Below are 16,631 nucleotides of genomic sequence, written 5' to 3'. Positions count from 1 at the left end.
GTTTGTGTTAATTATAAACATAGGTTTATACGATGTTTATATAAAAATTATTGAGGCGCTAAGATATGGGAGTCAAAAGAAATAAATTATTATAATGTACTAAAAAATCATTCAAATCAGTCATCTTGCTCTAACGGAACGCTTTGGGCAATTGACATCTACATTTTTTGACATGTCATGCCTTTTTCATTATTTAGTTGTATATTCCGACTTCCAACACCATCGTATTATCGATACCTACTTAAATCAGCAGTAATTCACAATAAGATTAGTATCGTTTTTTGATATTAAAATGAGTAGGTAACTTCTTAAAAAGTATCGTTACTTGCTTGAAAAAAGAATGAATTGTGAATCCTCAATTATTAGCACTTTTTATTAATTACCTTAAATATGCCACTGCTGGCCAACCTTCCACATATTATATATATTATCTTTTACACAGAATATATATTTTAGCAAACAGTTATTAGATATTAATAGACAAAAGATACGAATTATCGTTTAATAATTTTAGGTTATATTTTACTTTTAGGTATATCTTTTTTCTCCCACTTTCTTAGACTTACTTACGATTTGCTTTTTTTTTCTAAGTTTTGTTACGTTCTACAATTATTAATAAGTTTCCATGATGTACGCCACTTCTTTCAATGGGTCCCAAAATACATGCATACTCGCCGTCCTCCCTTACTACTAATAACTCAATATCGCGCCACTCGATATCGATGATTCTTTTATTATTGCAAAGGATATTGTTCGAAGTAAATCCATCGAACAGCATTGTATTACAAATATTGCTTAGTAGATAAAATTAATTATTTATAACCACGTGTTGCCTTCAGTAAGGTAGTACTCGGGTGACCATTGATCGGGCCGGTCCTAGTTACCATTACTCACAACTAGAACCATTAATTATAGTTATTTTTCATGTGTCATACATTAATTTAGTACCTTATGTAAATAAATACTTTTACCATAAAAGCAATATATATATATATATATATATATATATATATATATATATATATCTACCCCTAAGTGCACCCCTTTTCAGATATACTTCAAAGGTAGTTTGGTGAGAGTGACGTTCTGATTATGGGATCTATGACAAAGTAATGGAACTCTTCAATTCTTAGGAGCATGGGCCGAATCTTTGATATGCTATCCGGATATTTGAGTCATCTACGTCGTTATGGTCAAATAATTGTCGTAGTCAAATATGATGATCAATGGAACTTTGAATGGTCCTTAACTACTTACATTAAGGATGTTTCAGAAGTGTCTGTAATCAAATTGCAATGCGCTTACGTTCATTGGTGCATTACAAAATTTTGTAGATCTACACAAATTTAGACAAATTATTAGTTAGTGTACTTCAGATTCACTAAAAATCAAAAAATCTAAATTTAACAAAAAAACAAACGACTTCAAAAACAATAGATATAATATGCACTAAAAAGTATAAACAATAATTTCGTATTTTTATACAATCTAATTAATTAATCTAATTCGAGTAACGATTATTGTTATTTATGGAGTCGATGTCAGCCAAGGTAGGTTTGAACCTACATACATAATTATCGTAACAAGAATTATATTAATTAATTAGATTCTAAAAAAATACGCAATCGTTTTTATATTTTTATCTACACCCATGCTATAAATCCTGTATTAAAGATTCTGAAACAGTTAGCTTATTGCCAACATTAAAACACCCAATGTTCTAATATCCATTACATCACCCAAAAGAGTGTTGTAATGTTGTACTGAATTCCATAACAACACTCGTATTTTTTTTTTCATTCCCTTCATGCTCAAAGAGTTTTAACAGACAGCCACATTCTTATTGCTCGATGCACGGGATCTCTATGAATTTCAAAAAAAGAACATTTTGGTTTACGCGCTTTCCACACCACCAGAACGTCGCGCGCCGTAAAAAAAAGTATGTTATTCGAATCTCCGCCATTTTACTTCGATATTTTTATTGTTTTGTTTACAAAAAATGAGCGATTAATTTCAAAAAGAACATAATATTCAAATAAATTTTAATTATTGCACTATACAAAATGTAAATTACTACTAAAATAAATAATTATTTCATTAATACTTAGTTTATTTGTATATAATCAATAATGGATAATATTAGGTTACTACTAGGACTGGCTGTTTTTTATGTTAGCAGTAAGCTAACTGTTTCGGAATCTTTTAGAGGATTCATATTATGGGTGTAGATAAAGTCTTGTATGCAACTATTGATAATTAGGTATTAAAACACTCATGTGATACTATTATCACACTCGGCTTCGCTTGGTGAGATAAATCCACATTCGTGTTTTAATACCCCTTATTACACAACAGTTATGATAAAAAACATCCTATAGTTTTAGATTCAAAACATCGCTTGTCTTTTCTTATTTTTGGAAACGAACATAGACGTCTTTTACATGCAGGTCCGCAACACTTATTAGCTACTGTAAGAGAAAGTTATTGGGTTGTTAATGAAAGAAATCTTGCAAGGAGTATTCCACATAAATGTATAGTTTGTAGACATATTGGTAGTAAATCCATTGAAACAATCATGGGAAATCTGCCAAAACAACGCTTAACACCTGGTAGGCCCTCTTTATATCTCTGACAGGAAAGGTCGTGGTTGTAATATAAGTGTTATTTGTGTATTTTGGTGTTTTGCTACCAAAGCCCTCCATTTAGAAGCTGTCACTGATTTGAGTGCTGCAGCCTTTTTATTAACTTAAAAAGATTTATATCACGAAGAGGCAAACCACAATTTTGCGATATTTTGCGATAGGGGAACTAATTTGGTGGGAACTAAAAATGAATTAGATAAATTAATTTACTCTAATCGAGATTCGATAATGCAGTTCTGTTCTGATGAAGGTATTATTTTGCTTTTCCCCACCATATGCACCGCATTTCGGGGGCTTGTGGGAGGCCGGCGTCAAATCGGCGTAATTCCATCTACAAGAGTATTGGGAGATAGACACCTGACATTTGAAGAATTGGCAACACTTTTCAGTCAAATAGAAGCCATTCTCAATTCGCGCCCGTTATGTCCTTTATGTTCGAGCCCTACCGATTTGAGCCCTCTCACCCCAGCGCATTTTTTTATTGGACGGCCATTAACCGGACTGCCATCAGAGAAACTTACAGATATCAAACTAAATAGATTGGATAGATATGAACAATTGGAGCAAATGACAACATTTTTGGAATCGTTGGAGCACAGAATGTGTGTCGGAGCTTCAACAACGGACGAAATGGCGGCAGAGGCAGTCAACGTTAAAAATAGAATAAATAATATAAAATGGCGTATTGGTCGCATAAGCGCATTATATCCAGGAGTTGACGGAGTAGATCGGGTTGCCGATGTTACTACGAGTTCTGGTGTACTTCGTCGTGCTATTACCCGACTTTGTCTTCTTTGGCCAGATGATAAGGAGGACTTGAAGAAGACTTCTTCAACGGGGGAGGATGTTCACGTCTCAGAGACATGACTGGTAGCAGCGTAAGGGGAGGGGCGGGTATCGCCAGACCGAAACCGACGTAGTCGGCGCAAGCGCACGTCTTAAGAAATTAATTTAAATCTTTAACTTGTTAATTTATTAAGGCAGCAAAATATATGTATAAAAAGATGGATTGAAGTTTTTCTTGTTGCATGAACACAATCTGTTCATCAACTTCTGATTCTTCATCTTTAATTTCTTCGGATTTTTTTAGGGAGCATATTTTTTTGGATAGAATCGTCTTCTACTCGGGAAATAACTTGGTATTGTAAAATGGGGAATTCTTTAATTAGCTTTGCACAATATGTAAAATGTTCGGAATTTTAATACGTCATGACTTATTTGAATGGTTAAATTTTCGCATGCCGTTTTTAGGATGCTAAAATATAGGATACCGCTGTAACAATAGAAACACCTTGAAACAATTTGACAAGATCATTTCATCCTTACGATAATATTCTTCTTGCAATATTCCAAATTGTTTTAACTATTTTAATTATGAAAATTTATTGAATTAGGCGTTACTTAGCGGAAATCCATAATTATACAAATTATTTAAGTTTTCTTTAGTGTTCATTCCGCCAATATTTGTTTTTAAAAACAATTTGACATATATTGGTCCAATATCGGATAAAATAGCTAAAATATTTAGGAAAAACAATATTAATGTGTCCTTCCGAACGAATCACAATGTCAGTCGAATATGTAATGGCAAAGATCGATTAAATAATTCCGAAAAATCCGGCGTTTATAAACTAAGTTGTGACACTTGTAACGGGGTATATATAGCTCAAACAGGTCGAAATTTCGAAATTAGATTAAAGGAACATATTGCCGCATTTACGAATAATCATCCCGAAAAATCACACTTCGCGAAACATTTAATTGATACAGGTCACTCACTCGGAAACAATAATAATTTTAATATTTTACATACATGTGAAAAAGGATTTCGCTTAAATGTGTTAGAGCAATTAGTAATAATAAAACACAAAAATAACAATATGTTTACATTGTTGAATGAACAAACAAATTTAGTCCCATCACCTTTGTTACGTGTCTCTCCCGGGGGTAATACGTCACAACAGCCGACCAATCACAGCGCGTCATTTCATGGGACGAGGGTATAAAAGAGCAACTTCCGGCTCATTTGATTCAGTCTCGTGCCAGATTTTGGCGAGACAACACGTCCTGAGGATGCCTCGGTAGAGGCGAAACACGTGTCGAATTGTTTTTAAAAACAAATATTGGCGGAATTAACACTAAAGAAAACTTAAATAATTTGTATATTTTAATTATTGTCACAACATTTGAAATGTACTCATTACCGAGCCACCTTTAGCCTCTGTCCGACAGTTGGTCAGTTGGCCAGTAGGTCCCTCACCTGCGTACAGCAGCGTGTGTCTGGTGCTCCTCAGCTGCAGCGCCCACGTCCACAGATCAATACCGCGCTGGTACTCGGATGCCTCCACGTAAGAATATCCACTGAAAAAAAAACATTCAGCACAGTTTTTACCAATTTATTGATCCTGAAGATGACTGCTAATGATCTGTTGTACAGAAGAGCTGACAGACTTATATAATACTTTTTAAAAACTGTGGCCACATCAAAATTAAAAAAAATAATAATAAGAAATGTAATGACAAAAACGTTTGATGTAAATGTGATCTAAATTCAAAATGTTAAAATGTTAGGTCTCAATATGTATCGACAACTATTGAATGAATTCCCGTTATACGTTCATTTTTATTTTGATTGATATTTAGAACCAAAATGTTAACACCAGGAACAAACAAACTTATAATGCCTACTATTCGGCTGAGTCGAGTTAGTAATTCTTTTACTGGGCGATGTATATGCTATTACAACAAGAACAATATCCCAGAAAATATTCAATACAAATGTATCACGAAAATTTATGTTCGAGATAGATTGTGCAGAATCAATATCGGCACTATGAATGTCTACAATCTACATCATAATTTTTACATAATTTAAAATTAAAATTTCAAAAAGTGATGGTACCTATGTCCGATTTTCCCTTTAGATTGTATTAATTGTCAAACACTTGTATTTTTTTAAGCTTTTTTGATAAAGTAGATGTTTAGATTTTTTGGGGTACTATAGGGATAAAGAAACTAGTATATTTTATTTTCTGTACATACATTTGTTCTTAAATAGCAAGATAACTTATACGAATAGTCAAACGCTGAATTTGTATAGTTTTTACTGTGATAATAATTTCATTTACTGTGTATAGTATAAGCATTTCTGTTTAGTTTGATAGTTTATCGAACTTCTTTTACTTATTGTGAAATCATAGGTCATATTAGATTAGTTATATAGTTCTGGTTTAATATTGGCAGTCATGGAGGGACTTATGAAAACTACGAAAACTACTCAAAATGTAATTGGTAAGGGATTAAGTAATTTTAGACAGAGTCCGAAAGATAGATTAACAATAGAATATATCGATAAAAAGCAGGACTTACTAGAAACAAGTTGGGTTTCATTTATAGACACACATTCTAAACTTTACGAGCGATTTTTATTTGAAGAGGTAGACCAAAAGATAAGTGATATTTATATTACTGAAGATACTTATATAACATATAAAACTTTAATGAAGACAGTAATTAATAACGCCAGGTGGTCAGAACTCTACTAGTAGTCAGTCCAAATCATCTAGTTCTTTAGTTAATTGCCAAAGATCTCGATACCTACATTCTCTGGAAAATATTCTGAATGGACAACTTTTCATGATCTATTTACATAATTAGTTCATAATAATGATTCTCTGGATAATGTCCAAAATTGCACTTTTTAAAAAGTCATCTTACTGGTGAGGCAGAACAACTTATAAAAATGCCCCAATTACTGATACTAACTATAGTCAATGTTGGACTCAATTAAAGGGTAGATATAGCAACAAAAAGTATCTTGGTAATTGTTTTTTCCAAAGATTATTCGGTCAAAAGCGTATAAATGTAGAATCAGCAATATCACTGAAAGAACGGCCGGCAACGCTCTTGTGATTCCTCTGGTGTTGCAAGAGAATGTGGGCGGCGGTGATCACTTAACACCAGGACCCGTACGCTCGTTTGTCCTATTCCATAAAAAAAATCGAACTTATTGATACTACTTGTGATTGTTTAAATGCACTAAAATTTGTACATAGATGTATCTACTTGGGATGTTATTATCATTCACATTGTGACGTCAAAGTTGGATAACGAAACGCGAAAACAGGGGGAGATGAGTGTCTCCAATATAGATTCAGGGAATGAACTGCCAACTTTTGATCAATTAAAACTTGTTATTGAAAATAGTCTTCGCGCATTAGAGAGCGTGGTGCCCAAAAAGGCTTCAGGTCAAAATTTAAATAATAGTTCTCGATATGTTAATAGGTCCCGTGCAATGTTAGCTACGGGTGCACCAAAAAATATGATGTGAGTATTGTTCTGAATCCCACATACTCTGTTTATGTCATGTTTGCCAAACAATCATTTAACGAAAGACGTAATTTTGTGTCCAAAAATAAGATATGTTTTAACAGTCTGATAGATGTTTTGTTGGGCGCGGATGTGTATAGCCATATCATTACGGAGGGTATACTAAAAGGTCCTTCTAGTTATTTAATTGCTCAGAAAAATGAATTTGGTTGGATCCTTTCAGGCGTTATTATTTCCAAAACTGAAGTTGATAATAGGTCAAATAATATTTTTACAATGCACGTACATATGAAAGAGGATGACGTGTTAAAGAAGTTCTGGGACTTAGAAGAACAATCTAAAACTACAAAAAATTTTACCGAAGAACAGAAATGCGAAGGTTTTTATATTATGAGAACAACCAAAAGAGCGAAAGATAGACCGATATATTGTAAGATTGCCAAATTTGGAAAATCAAGAGAAATAGCATTAGCCAGATTTAATTCATTAGAAATATGACTAAATAGAAATGAAGATTTAACCATAGAGTACAACGAAGTTCTTAAGGAGTATGTAAAGCTAGTACATATGAGAAAAGTGCAAGAAAGAGACAATAGAAGGGAAGAAGCTGTATACTTACCCCATCATGCCGTCGTAAGTCATGACAAGAGTACTACAAAGTAGAGAGTAGTTTCAACGCCTCGGAGGAAATAAAAATGGTGTATCTCTTAATGATAATCTAATGGTACGGCCGATACTACAAGCAGACTTGCGTCACACTGTATTGCAGTGGCGGGAGTATCCTATAGCGCTAGTAGCCGATATTATCAAAATGTACCGTCAAGTGTGGATTGCAGAAGAAGATACAATTTCGCAAAGAATATTATGGCGAGGAGAATCTAACAAAGAAAAAGATTTTTATTCTAATAATCAGAAATACAAGATTATGAATTACTTACTTTAAGGACTGCCGCGGCTTCGTACTTAGCTGTGAAGACATTATAACATGTCGCACTCGATGAAGGCTCTAACTATCCTCTCGCAGTTAATAAAGTTTTAAACAATTTTTATATGGATGATCTAATGACAAGTTGCTATAAACTATAAGAAGGATTAGAAATATACAAGAAAATATCAGATTTACTAGAAAAAGGAGGTTTTAAACTTCAAAAATGGGGAAGTAACAATAGGGAATTAATAGAACAAATTGAAAACATAACGGAACAAACGCGAGGGGGTTACGGAAGGTCAAGCAAAGGATAAAGCAACTAGCAATGTTACACATACAGAGAAGTCAAAAAAGGGCCAGTACAACCAACCTAAAGGAAATCAGTGCTAGGACAAGAAAATACAGGAAAACAGAGACAAACAAATAAAAATAAAATTAGACACTACCATTAAAATATTAGGACTTACCTGGGCCCGTGAGGAAGCTTATATATTAGCTTTACATATGCTATTAATCATCCAGTGATAATATCTACGAAGGTGACGAACAGAAATGTCTTATCAGAAATTGCTAGGCTGTTTGACCTGCTTGGGTGGATTGCGCCAGTTATTATTAAGGCTAAAATATTCATATAGAGACTGTGGTTAACTGGTTTGAATTGGAATAACATGCTACCTAAAACTTTAATAGACGGATGGAATTGTTACCGCAAAGAGTTAGTGCAAGTAAACGAAATAAAAATCCCACGATGGTCTGGTGCATCACATAACGACGTTGTCAAAGAGTTACGATGCTTCAAAAGCCGCTTACTCTGCAGTAGTATATTTAAGAATAATAAACGGTTCAGGATCAAATGTAACAGATCTTCAGTTACAGTTTAGCTTTTAACGGCCAAAACAGGAGTAGCACCCATTCGACAACAAAGTATTCCTCGATTGCAATTATGAGGTGAAACTCTTTTAGCAAAACTTATACAAGAAGTAGTTCAGGTATTAAATATACCAATGTAAAACATTCGGGCGTGGACAGACTCCATGGTAGTCCTTGGGTCGCTAAACAGCCATCCAAGTAGACGGAAAACTTTTGTAGGACATCGTGTCTCGGAGATAATTTCGGTTATAAGTCCAAAGCAATGGTATCACGTTCAATGGAAAGATAATCCAGCAGATGGTGCTTCCAGAGGAATGTCAGCGGAAGCACTAGCAAATCAAGATTTCTGGTTTGACGGGTCTGAATTTCCAAGAAAACAAAATATTGAGTACAATAAAAATATTTGGATCAAGTTCTAACCGATTTAGAAGAAGCAATAAAGGTTCATGTTGTAGTGCAAGACTAAGACGAATGGATATTGGAAAGGTTTTCAAATTTACCAAGAATGCTTAAAGTAATTGCTTAGTGTCGCAGATTCATGAAGAGAAATCAGAAAGAAGAGAGAAAAAAATATATACAGAAAGAAGAGATAGAAGCACCATTTAAAGTTTGTATTAAGAATGTGCAGAGAAAAGCGTTTGCAGAAGATTGTAACGAATTGGAACTTAAAGGAGTTATTAAAGCTAAATCTAGCAAGCTGAAGGCATTATGTTCATATATGACGGTGATGGAATTATGAGAGTCAGTGGTAAACTGCACGAGTCTCTATTGGATGAAGCCGTTAAGCATCCGATTTTGTTGCCTAGTACATCCCGTTTAACAGATTTATTGGTAGCCGATGCCCATGCAAAAACTCTGCATGGAGGTCTGCAAACTATGCTGAACTATCTGAGAGCAGCGTATTGGAAACTTGGTGTCAGAAATAGGATCAAACGGTACATTCACAAATGTGTCATACGCAAACGTCACAGAGGTCATGTACAAACGCAACTAATGGGGTCACTCCCAGCTGTAAGATGTGCTCCAGCAAGGCCATTTCTTCACAGTGGCGTCGATTATGCGGGACCCATAAGTATAAGGACATCGAATGGTCGTGGACATCATGCTCACAAAGGTAACATAAGTCTCTTTGTATGTAAGGTTACGCGTGCTGTATACTTGGAAGCTGTCACAGACTCAAGTCTGAGTACTCAAGTACTCAAGGTTTTCTAGCAGCTTTTAGGAGATTTGTAGCTAGGCGTGGCCATATTGCTCAAATATGGAGCGGTAATGGAACCACATGTGTAGGTGCAAACAGGGAATTGCAGGAATTATTATCAGTTTACAAAAATTTACCGGACATTTCAGAGGCCAATGGAACTAAATGGCACTTTCTTCCTCCTCGAGCTCCAAACTTTGATGGATTATGGGAAGCTAGAATAAAGGCGACTAAATTTCATGTCATTCAAAGAGAGTGATTGGTGATTCATGTTTAACATATGAAGAACTGATCACTCTCCTCACTCAGGTGGAAGCATGTCTCAATTCAAGACCAATGAGTGTGATCAATCATTCAGGTGCTAGTGAGTTATTGCCATTAATTCCAGGTCATTTTTAGTAGGCGATTCATTAATTGGGGTTCGTGAGGATAATTATACCTATTCAAAGATCATTCAAAGCTTACTAACCCGTTGGCAATTAGTACAGAGAATGTTGCAGACATTCTGGAGACGATTTCTAGTAAAAGTTCAAACTGAGCTATCATTTAACAGGTTACTTTAACAAAGATGACTGTCTTAATGACAACACAGATTGGGAATTGAGCGACCACCCTCAGACTATTAATTAATAAATTTTATTCTATGATATTACATTGTAACGTTATTTTTATGGAAAAAAATTAGGAAAACGGTGGACCCTAAGGCAAAGAATATATAATAGTACACGTACGGAAGTCTCACTCCGCAAAATCAATTAAAGAAATAGGGACACTTGCCGTCATACAATAAAATGTAATTCAGATCTCACAAAGATACTAACCTACATACATAAAGTAAAGTAAAGTAAAGCCACCAGCAGCGCCTGTGTCCGCAGCCCGTCCACGTCGTGCGCCAGCTGCTCCAGGTATCTATCGTCGTACCGGTACATGATCCTGGCCGTGAGCTCCTTGTGCGCGGGCGCCAGCACCCGCTCCGCCACCAGCAGCGCCTGTGCCCGCAGCCCGTCCACGTCGTGCGCCAGCTCCTCCAGGTATCTATCGTCGTACCGGTACATGATCCTGGCCGTGAGCTCCTTGTGCGCGGGCGCCAGCACCCGCTCCGCCACCAGCAGCGCCTGTGCCCGCAGCCCGTCCACGTCGTGCGCCAGCTCCTCCAGGTATCTATCGTCGTACCGGTACATGATCCTGGCCGTGAGCTCCTTGTGCGCGGGCGCCAGCACCCACTCCGCCACCAGCAGCGCCTGTGCCCGCAGCCCATCCACGTCGTGCGCCAGCTCCTCCAGGTATCTATCGTCGTACCGGTACATGATCCTGGCCGTGAGCTCCTTGTGCGCGGGCGCCAGCACCCGCTCCGCCACCAGCAGCGCCTGTGCCCGCAGCCCGTCCACGTCGTGCGCCAGCTCCTCCAGGTATCTATCGTCGTACCGGTACATGATCCTGGCCGTGAGCTCCTTGTGCGCGGGCGCCAGCACCCGCTCCGCCACCAGCAGCGTCTGTGCCCGCAGCCCATCCACGTCGTGCGCCAGCTCCTCCAGGTATCTATCGTCGTACCGGTACATGATCCTGGCCGTGAGCTCCTTGTGCGCGGGCGCCAGCACCCGCTCCGCCACCAGCAGCGCCTGTGCCCGCAGCCCGTCCACGTCGTGCGCCAGCTCCTCCAGGTATCTATCGTCGTACCGGTACATGATCCTGGCCGTGAGCTCCTTGTGCGCGGGCGCCAGCACCCGCTCCGCCACCAGCAGCGCCTGTGCCCGCAGCCCGTCCACGTCGTGCGCCAGCTCCTCCAGGTATCTATCGTCGTACCGGTACATGATCCTGGCCGTGAGCTCCTTGTGCGCGGGCGCCAGCACCCGCTCCGCCACCAGCAGCGCCTGTGCCCGCAGCCCGTCCACGTCGTGCGCCAGCTCCTCCAGGTATCTATCGTCGTACCGGTACATGATCCTGGCCGTGAGCTCCTTGTGCGCGGGCGCCAGCACCCGCTCCGCCACCAGCAGCGCCTGTGCCCGCAGCCCGTCCACGTCGTGCGCCAGCTCCTCCAGGTATCTATCGTCGTACCGGTACATGATCCTGGCCGTGAGCTTCTTGTGCGCGGGCGCCAGCACCCGCTCCGCCACCAGCAGCGCCTGTGCCCGCAGCCCGTCCACGTCGTGCGCCAGCTCCTCCAGGTATCTATCGTCGTACCGGTACATGATCCTGGCCGTGAGCTCCTTGTGCGCGGGCGCCAGCACCCGCTCCGCCACCAGCAGCGCCTGTGCCCGCAGCCCGTCCACGTCGTGCGCCAGCTTCTCCAGGTCCTTGGCCGCGCGCCACTCGACCGCGCTGCCCAGCGCCCGCGAGCCCTCCCCCCGCAGCCCGCGCGGCTCCTCCTCGCCCACGTCTTCGGAGGCCGTCTTGGGCACGTAGCCGCCGCCCGCCTCCCGGATCGCTGCAACACACAGCCAGCCGTCAGCGGGGTGAGGGTGCGGGCGCGGAGTTTGCGGCGCGGGGTCACAGTACCGGTGGCATGGCGCCAGCAGCTCAGCGCGGAGCACACGTCGTTGAACTCGTCCAGGTGCGTGGCTCCCAGCAGCTCGAGCGCGTCGGCCCGCTGCGCCGCGCCGTACGGTACCGTCTCCAGCAGCAGCGACACGATCTGCCGACAGCGAGCCGCCGGTCACATTGTTATTACCACTTCATTGCCCCGGTTCACAAACAAGGGTCAAAAAGTAAAATCACCAATCATCTACTAATTTCTAAATAATGCGTCTGTCACAATAACTCATTTATAAGCACCTTTACCGGGCTCGCAAACCGTCCTTTAGTATATCACAGCAAAAACACTACAATCAAGCCTCCAGGTCCAAGGAAACTTCTGCCTGCCAGCCATTCCGCCATTGCACAGGGACGACAACTCGCTGGCCCATGACGCGAAAAAGAAAGCTGATCTCCTGGGCTCCCTCTTCGCGTCCAACTCGACTCTGGATGACCAAGGTGCACCACTACCACATATTCCACGGTGCGAGTCATACATGCCGGGGTTAAAAATCCGACATGGCGTTAAAAATCCGACCGTGCTTAAGGCTTCTCACTTAGGACATTCATAAATGTCAAGTCATAAATAAAGTCAGCTTCGACGTGTCGTAGCGAACGGTCGATTTTTCAGTCTCTAAATAATTTGTGATTAATAAAAATGTCGTCGTGTTCAATTTGTGGTGATGTGCTAATCGACTTTGTAAAATGTAATGGATGTAGTCGTATGCTCCACTATGGGTGTGCTGGAGTGACAGAAGCTAGCTACAAGAAGATGAACATCGATAGGAGGGTGAACTGGCGCTGCGTCCAATGCCGTTCTGGCGGCGTAGGATCTTCCAGCTCTGATATGCAAAACGTTCTTTCAGAGATCAGAGCTTTACGGGATGGTTTTAGTACCGTAAAGTACGAGTTGAAGGATGCCATCGCGGGAATTCAGGCTCTCAATATTAGACTAAGCGAAATGGATGCCATATTCACGAGCATTGAGGACCGTCTTCTGATAGTTGAGGATAGGATGGCGGCGGTTTCCCAATTGCAAACTGAGTTTATATCGGCAAAAGACACAATAAATACCTTACAGGAATCGATTAGTGCCCAGGATCAATACTACAGGATGAATAATGTAGAAATCTCTGGTGTGCGAGTAATGAATGGGGAAAACCTTCAAACTATATTACATAATAAGTGCCAAAGTAGGTCATCAACTCGACCTTAAGGACATCGATCACATACACCGTGTGCGTCGTTTTGATACGAAATAAGATAAAAACGGTCAGGCTCCCGTCCCCGCGATAGTGGTGAAGTTCACGAGGCGCTTTTGCAAAGACCAGTTCCTGTCGGCGGTACGCGCGCGGCGTGGCCTCACCACCGCGGAGCTGGAAGTAGCCGGTCCTGCCACTAGCATCTACGTCGGGGATCACCTTACACCCGAGAATAAACTATTATTGAAGCGTGCTCGTGAACTTAAATTGCAATTTAAGTATGATTACCTGTGGGTGAGGGACTGTAAGATTCTGATGCGTAAGTGTGAAAAGTCTAAAGTCATTCATATCTGTAAGCCATCCGATTTAAATAAACTTAAATGACTACGTACATGCAAACATTTAAATGGCTATGTTATTCATATAATGAAACAGGTAATTACTATTTTTCTACATATAATATACGAGAGATCAGTGCTAATAACTGCATATTATTTGCAAATAAGTGCATTGTTACGATTCTTAAGTATTATTAATTTAAACTTTGTGACGTTTTATCATCATGTGTTGTTAAAATTGTTGTGTAACTTCGTGTATTTCTTGTTTATTGTTACATTATTGCGGGTAGATTCATATTTTGATTTATACAGCAATAGTAATTATAGTTCCACAGATAACTTGCTGTTTGCCGATTTGTCACTAGTAGTATTAATAGTTATCATAAAGTATAAGTATAATACACTTACGGATTTTTTTAAAAATGGATATAAATAAATTGCATGGATATTATCAAAACACGAGAGGCCTTCGTGGTAGATCACATGAATTTTTGGCGCGACTGTCCTTATCTAATTATGATTTTGTTTGTTTGACCGAGACTTGGCTTACTCCTGACTTTTACGATAGAGAATATTTTAATAATAACTACGTAGTGTTCCGTGCGGACCGATCACTTGAGGCAAGTGGCGCGGCGCGGGGGGGCGGAGTTGCGGTAGCGGTGTGGGGGGACTATCACCCTGTGCGCCGACACTGGCCTGTCCCGTCTCCAGCGCATTGTGAACCGTTTGGGTGGCTGTACCTCTTCGAGATAGTAAGTACAATAATCTAAATATATGTTGTGCCTACATACCTCATGGGCAAGGCCATCGAGACACCCTGCTATCATTTTTTGACTTAGTTGCGCAACTTATTATTGATAATCCGGCGGATTTAATTTTACTGTGTGGTGATTTTAATATGACAGCAACAAAGTGGACTTTCTTTGATAGTTACAGTTTGGTTGCAAATCCCAGTGTTAATATGTTAACACAGTCATTGGTCGAATTCATGTCATTAACTAATCTGAAACAACACAATTCTATTCTAAACCATAATAATCGTTTGCTCGATTTAATTTTTAGTAATTTAAACTGTAATGTAGTAAAATGTGATAGTCCACTTACCACCTGCGAGGATGGACACCACCCCTCTTTGACCATTGATTGTAGCATAAACAGTAAGTTAGCTTTAAAACCGGCTAATAAGAGTGTTTTAAATTTTCATGGTGCAGACTATGCACAGATTAACTTAGAGCTCTCGCAGATTAAGTGGAGTGACCTTTTCAGAAATTTGGATATGGAAAAGTGTATCAATATATTTTATAATAATATTAATCAATTAATTTACAAATATACTCCTTTGCGTACTGTTAGATCATCTTGTTCTTTTCCGATTTGGTATACCCGCCCGTTGATAAAAGTTTTAAAAGAAAAACGGAAATATCATACTTTATGGAAAAAATATGGCAATAGGCTGGATTATGATAGTTTTAGTTTATTAAGAAAAAGAGTAATTAAACTAGAGAAAGAATGTTACAACAATTATATTAAATTTGCTGAATCGAAGATCAATTCCTGTCCTAAATTTTTTTGGAACTATTTTAAATCTATAACTGCAAACAGTGGTATCCCCCAAAATATGACTTATAAGAATAGAAGTATTTCTGATGGTAAAGACATCTGTGATGCATTTAATGATCATTTCCATTCTGTTTTTGAACTTCCAAAATCTGATCATAGTAGTAGTAACTTTTTAGATCATTGTGAATTACCTGCCTGCGCCTTGTTAGATATAAATTCGGTAGAAATTACACATGATTTAGTATTTAAATATTTAAAATCTATTGACGTGAATAAGGGTGCAGGGCCGGATGGTATTCATCCTATTTTCATTCGTTCATGTGCTTCAAGTCTTGCTTTGCCAATAACGTTACTTTATCAGAGTTCTATCCAAGAAGGTGTATTCCCTTCGTTGTGGAAACGTGCCTGGATCACACCTATACCAAAAGGAACAGTTAGTGATGACATTTGTAAGTACAGACCTATCTCCAAGCTGTGCCATTTTGGTAAGTTATTGGAGAAGATTGTTACTGCGCAACTCTTCTGTACGCAGAATAGTATCTCCATGTCAACATGGTTTTTACACAGGACGTAGTGTGGAATCTAACTTGCTTACATTCACCGAAATTATACTTAATGCAATGAATGAAGGTTGTCAGGTGGACGCAGTGTACAGCGATTTTGCCAAAGCTTTTGACAAAATTTGCCATAAAACATTAATTTTAAAGCTCTGGCGTCTTGGAGTACATGGTGATCTTCTGCGCTGGATAAAATCATACATAGATAATAGGAGTCAGGCTGTTGCTCTCGCTGGTTATACTTCTAACTACAGAAATATTAGCTCGGGTATACCGCAGGGTTCTCATTTAGGCCCGTTACTTTTTATACTTTATGTTAATGACATTTCTAGTATTGTGAATGGATCTAATATGCTAATATACGCAGATGACACAAAGATCTTTAAAATTGTTCGGAGTGTGCATGATTGCTACTCATTACAAGCAGATCTCACTTCTTTCGAGGGATATTGCAAGGGTAATAGTCTATTCTTGAACACTGATAAGTGTCATATGA

The 16,631-nt window shown here is 39.3% G+C and overlaps 1 protein-coding gene across 3 annotated transcripts in view; it reads right to left on the bottom strand.

Annotated features, from left to right (window-relative positions):
- The window catches only part of LOC126972290 (protein fem-1 homolog C), a 70,420-nt gene that overhangs the window by 31,082 nt on the left and 22,707 nt on the right, over positions 1 to 16,631 (bottom strand). For all 3 annotated transcript variants that reach the window (XR_007731112.1, XM_050818938.1, XM_050818939.1), the window contains 3 exons: positions 12,464 to 12,599; positions 12,149 to 12,392; positions 4,903 to 5,003 (listed from right to left, as the gene is read on the bottom strand). Coding sequence is in view for 2 of the 3 variants with exons in the window: in XM_050818938.1 (XP_050674895.1) it covers positions 4,903 to 5,003; positions 12,149 to 12,392; positions 12,464 to 12,599 (481 nt within the window). In the remaining variant the exon portion in view is untranslated. The remainder of the gene's footprint in view (positions 1 to 4,902; positions 5,004 to 12,148; positions 12,393 to 12,463; positions 12,600 to 16,631) is intronic.

The sequence above is a fragment of the Leptidea sinapis genome, chromosome 26, assembly GCF_905404315.1.
Source record: "Leptidea sinapis chromosome 26, ilLepSina1.1, whole genome shotgun sequence".
Lineage (NCBI taxonomy): Eukaryota > Metazoa > Arthropoda > Insecta > Lepidoptera > Pieridae > Leptidea > Leptidea sinapis.
The sequence above is the reverse complement of the archived record's forward strand: the minus strand, read 5'-3'. Positions and strand labels throughout refer to the sequence as shown.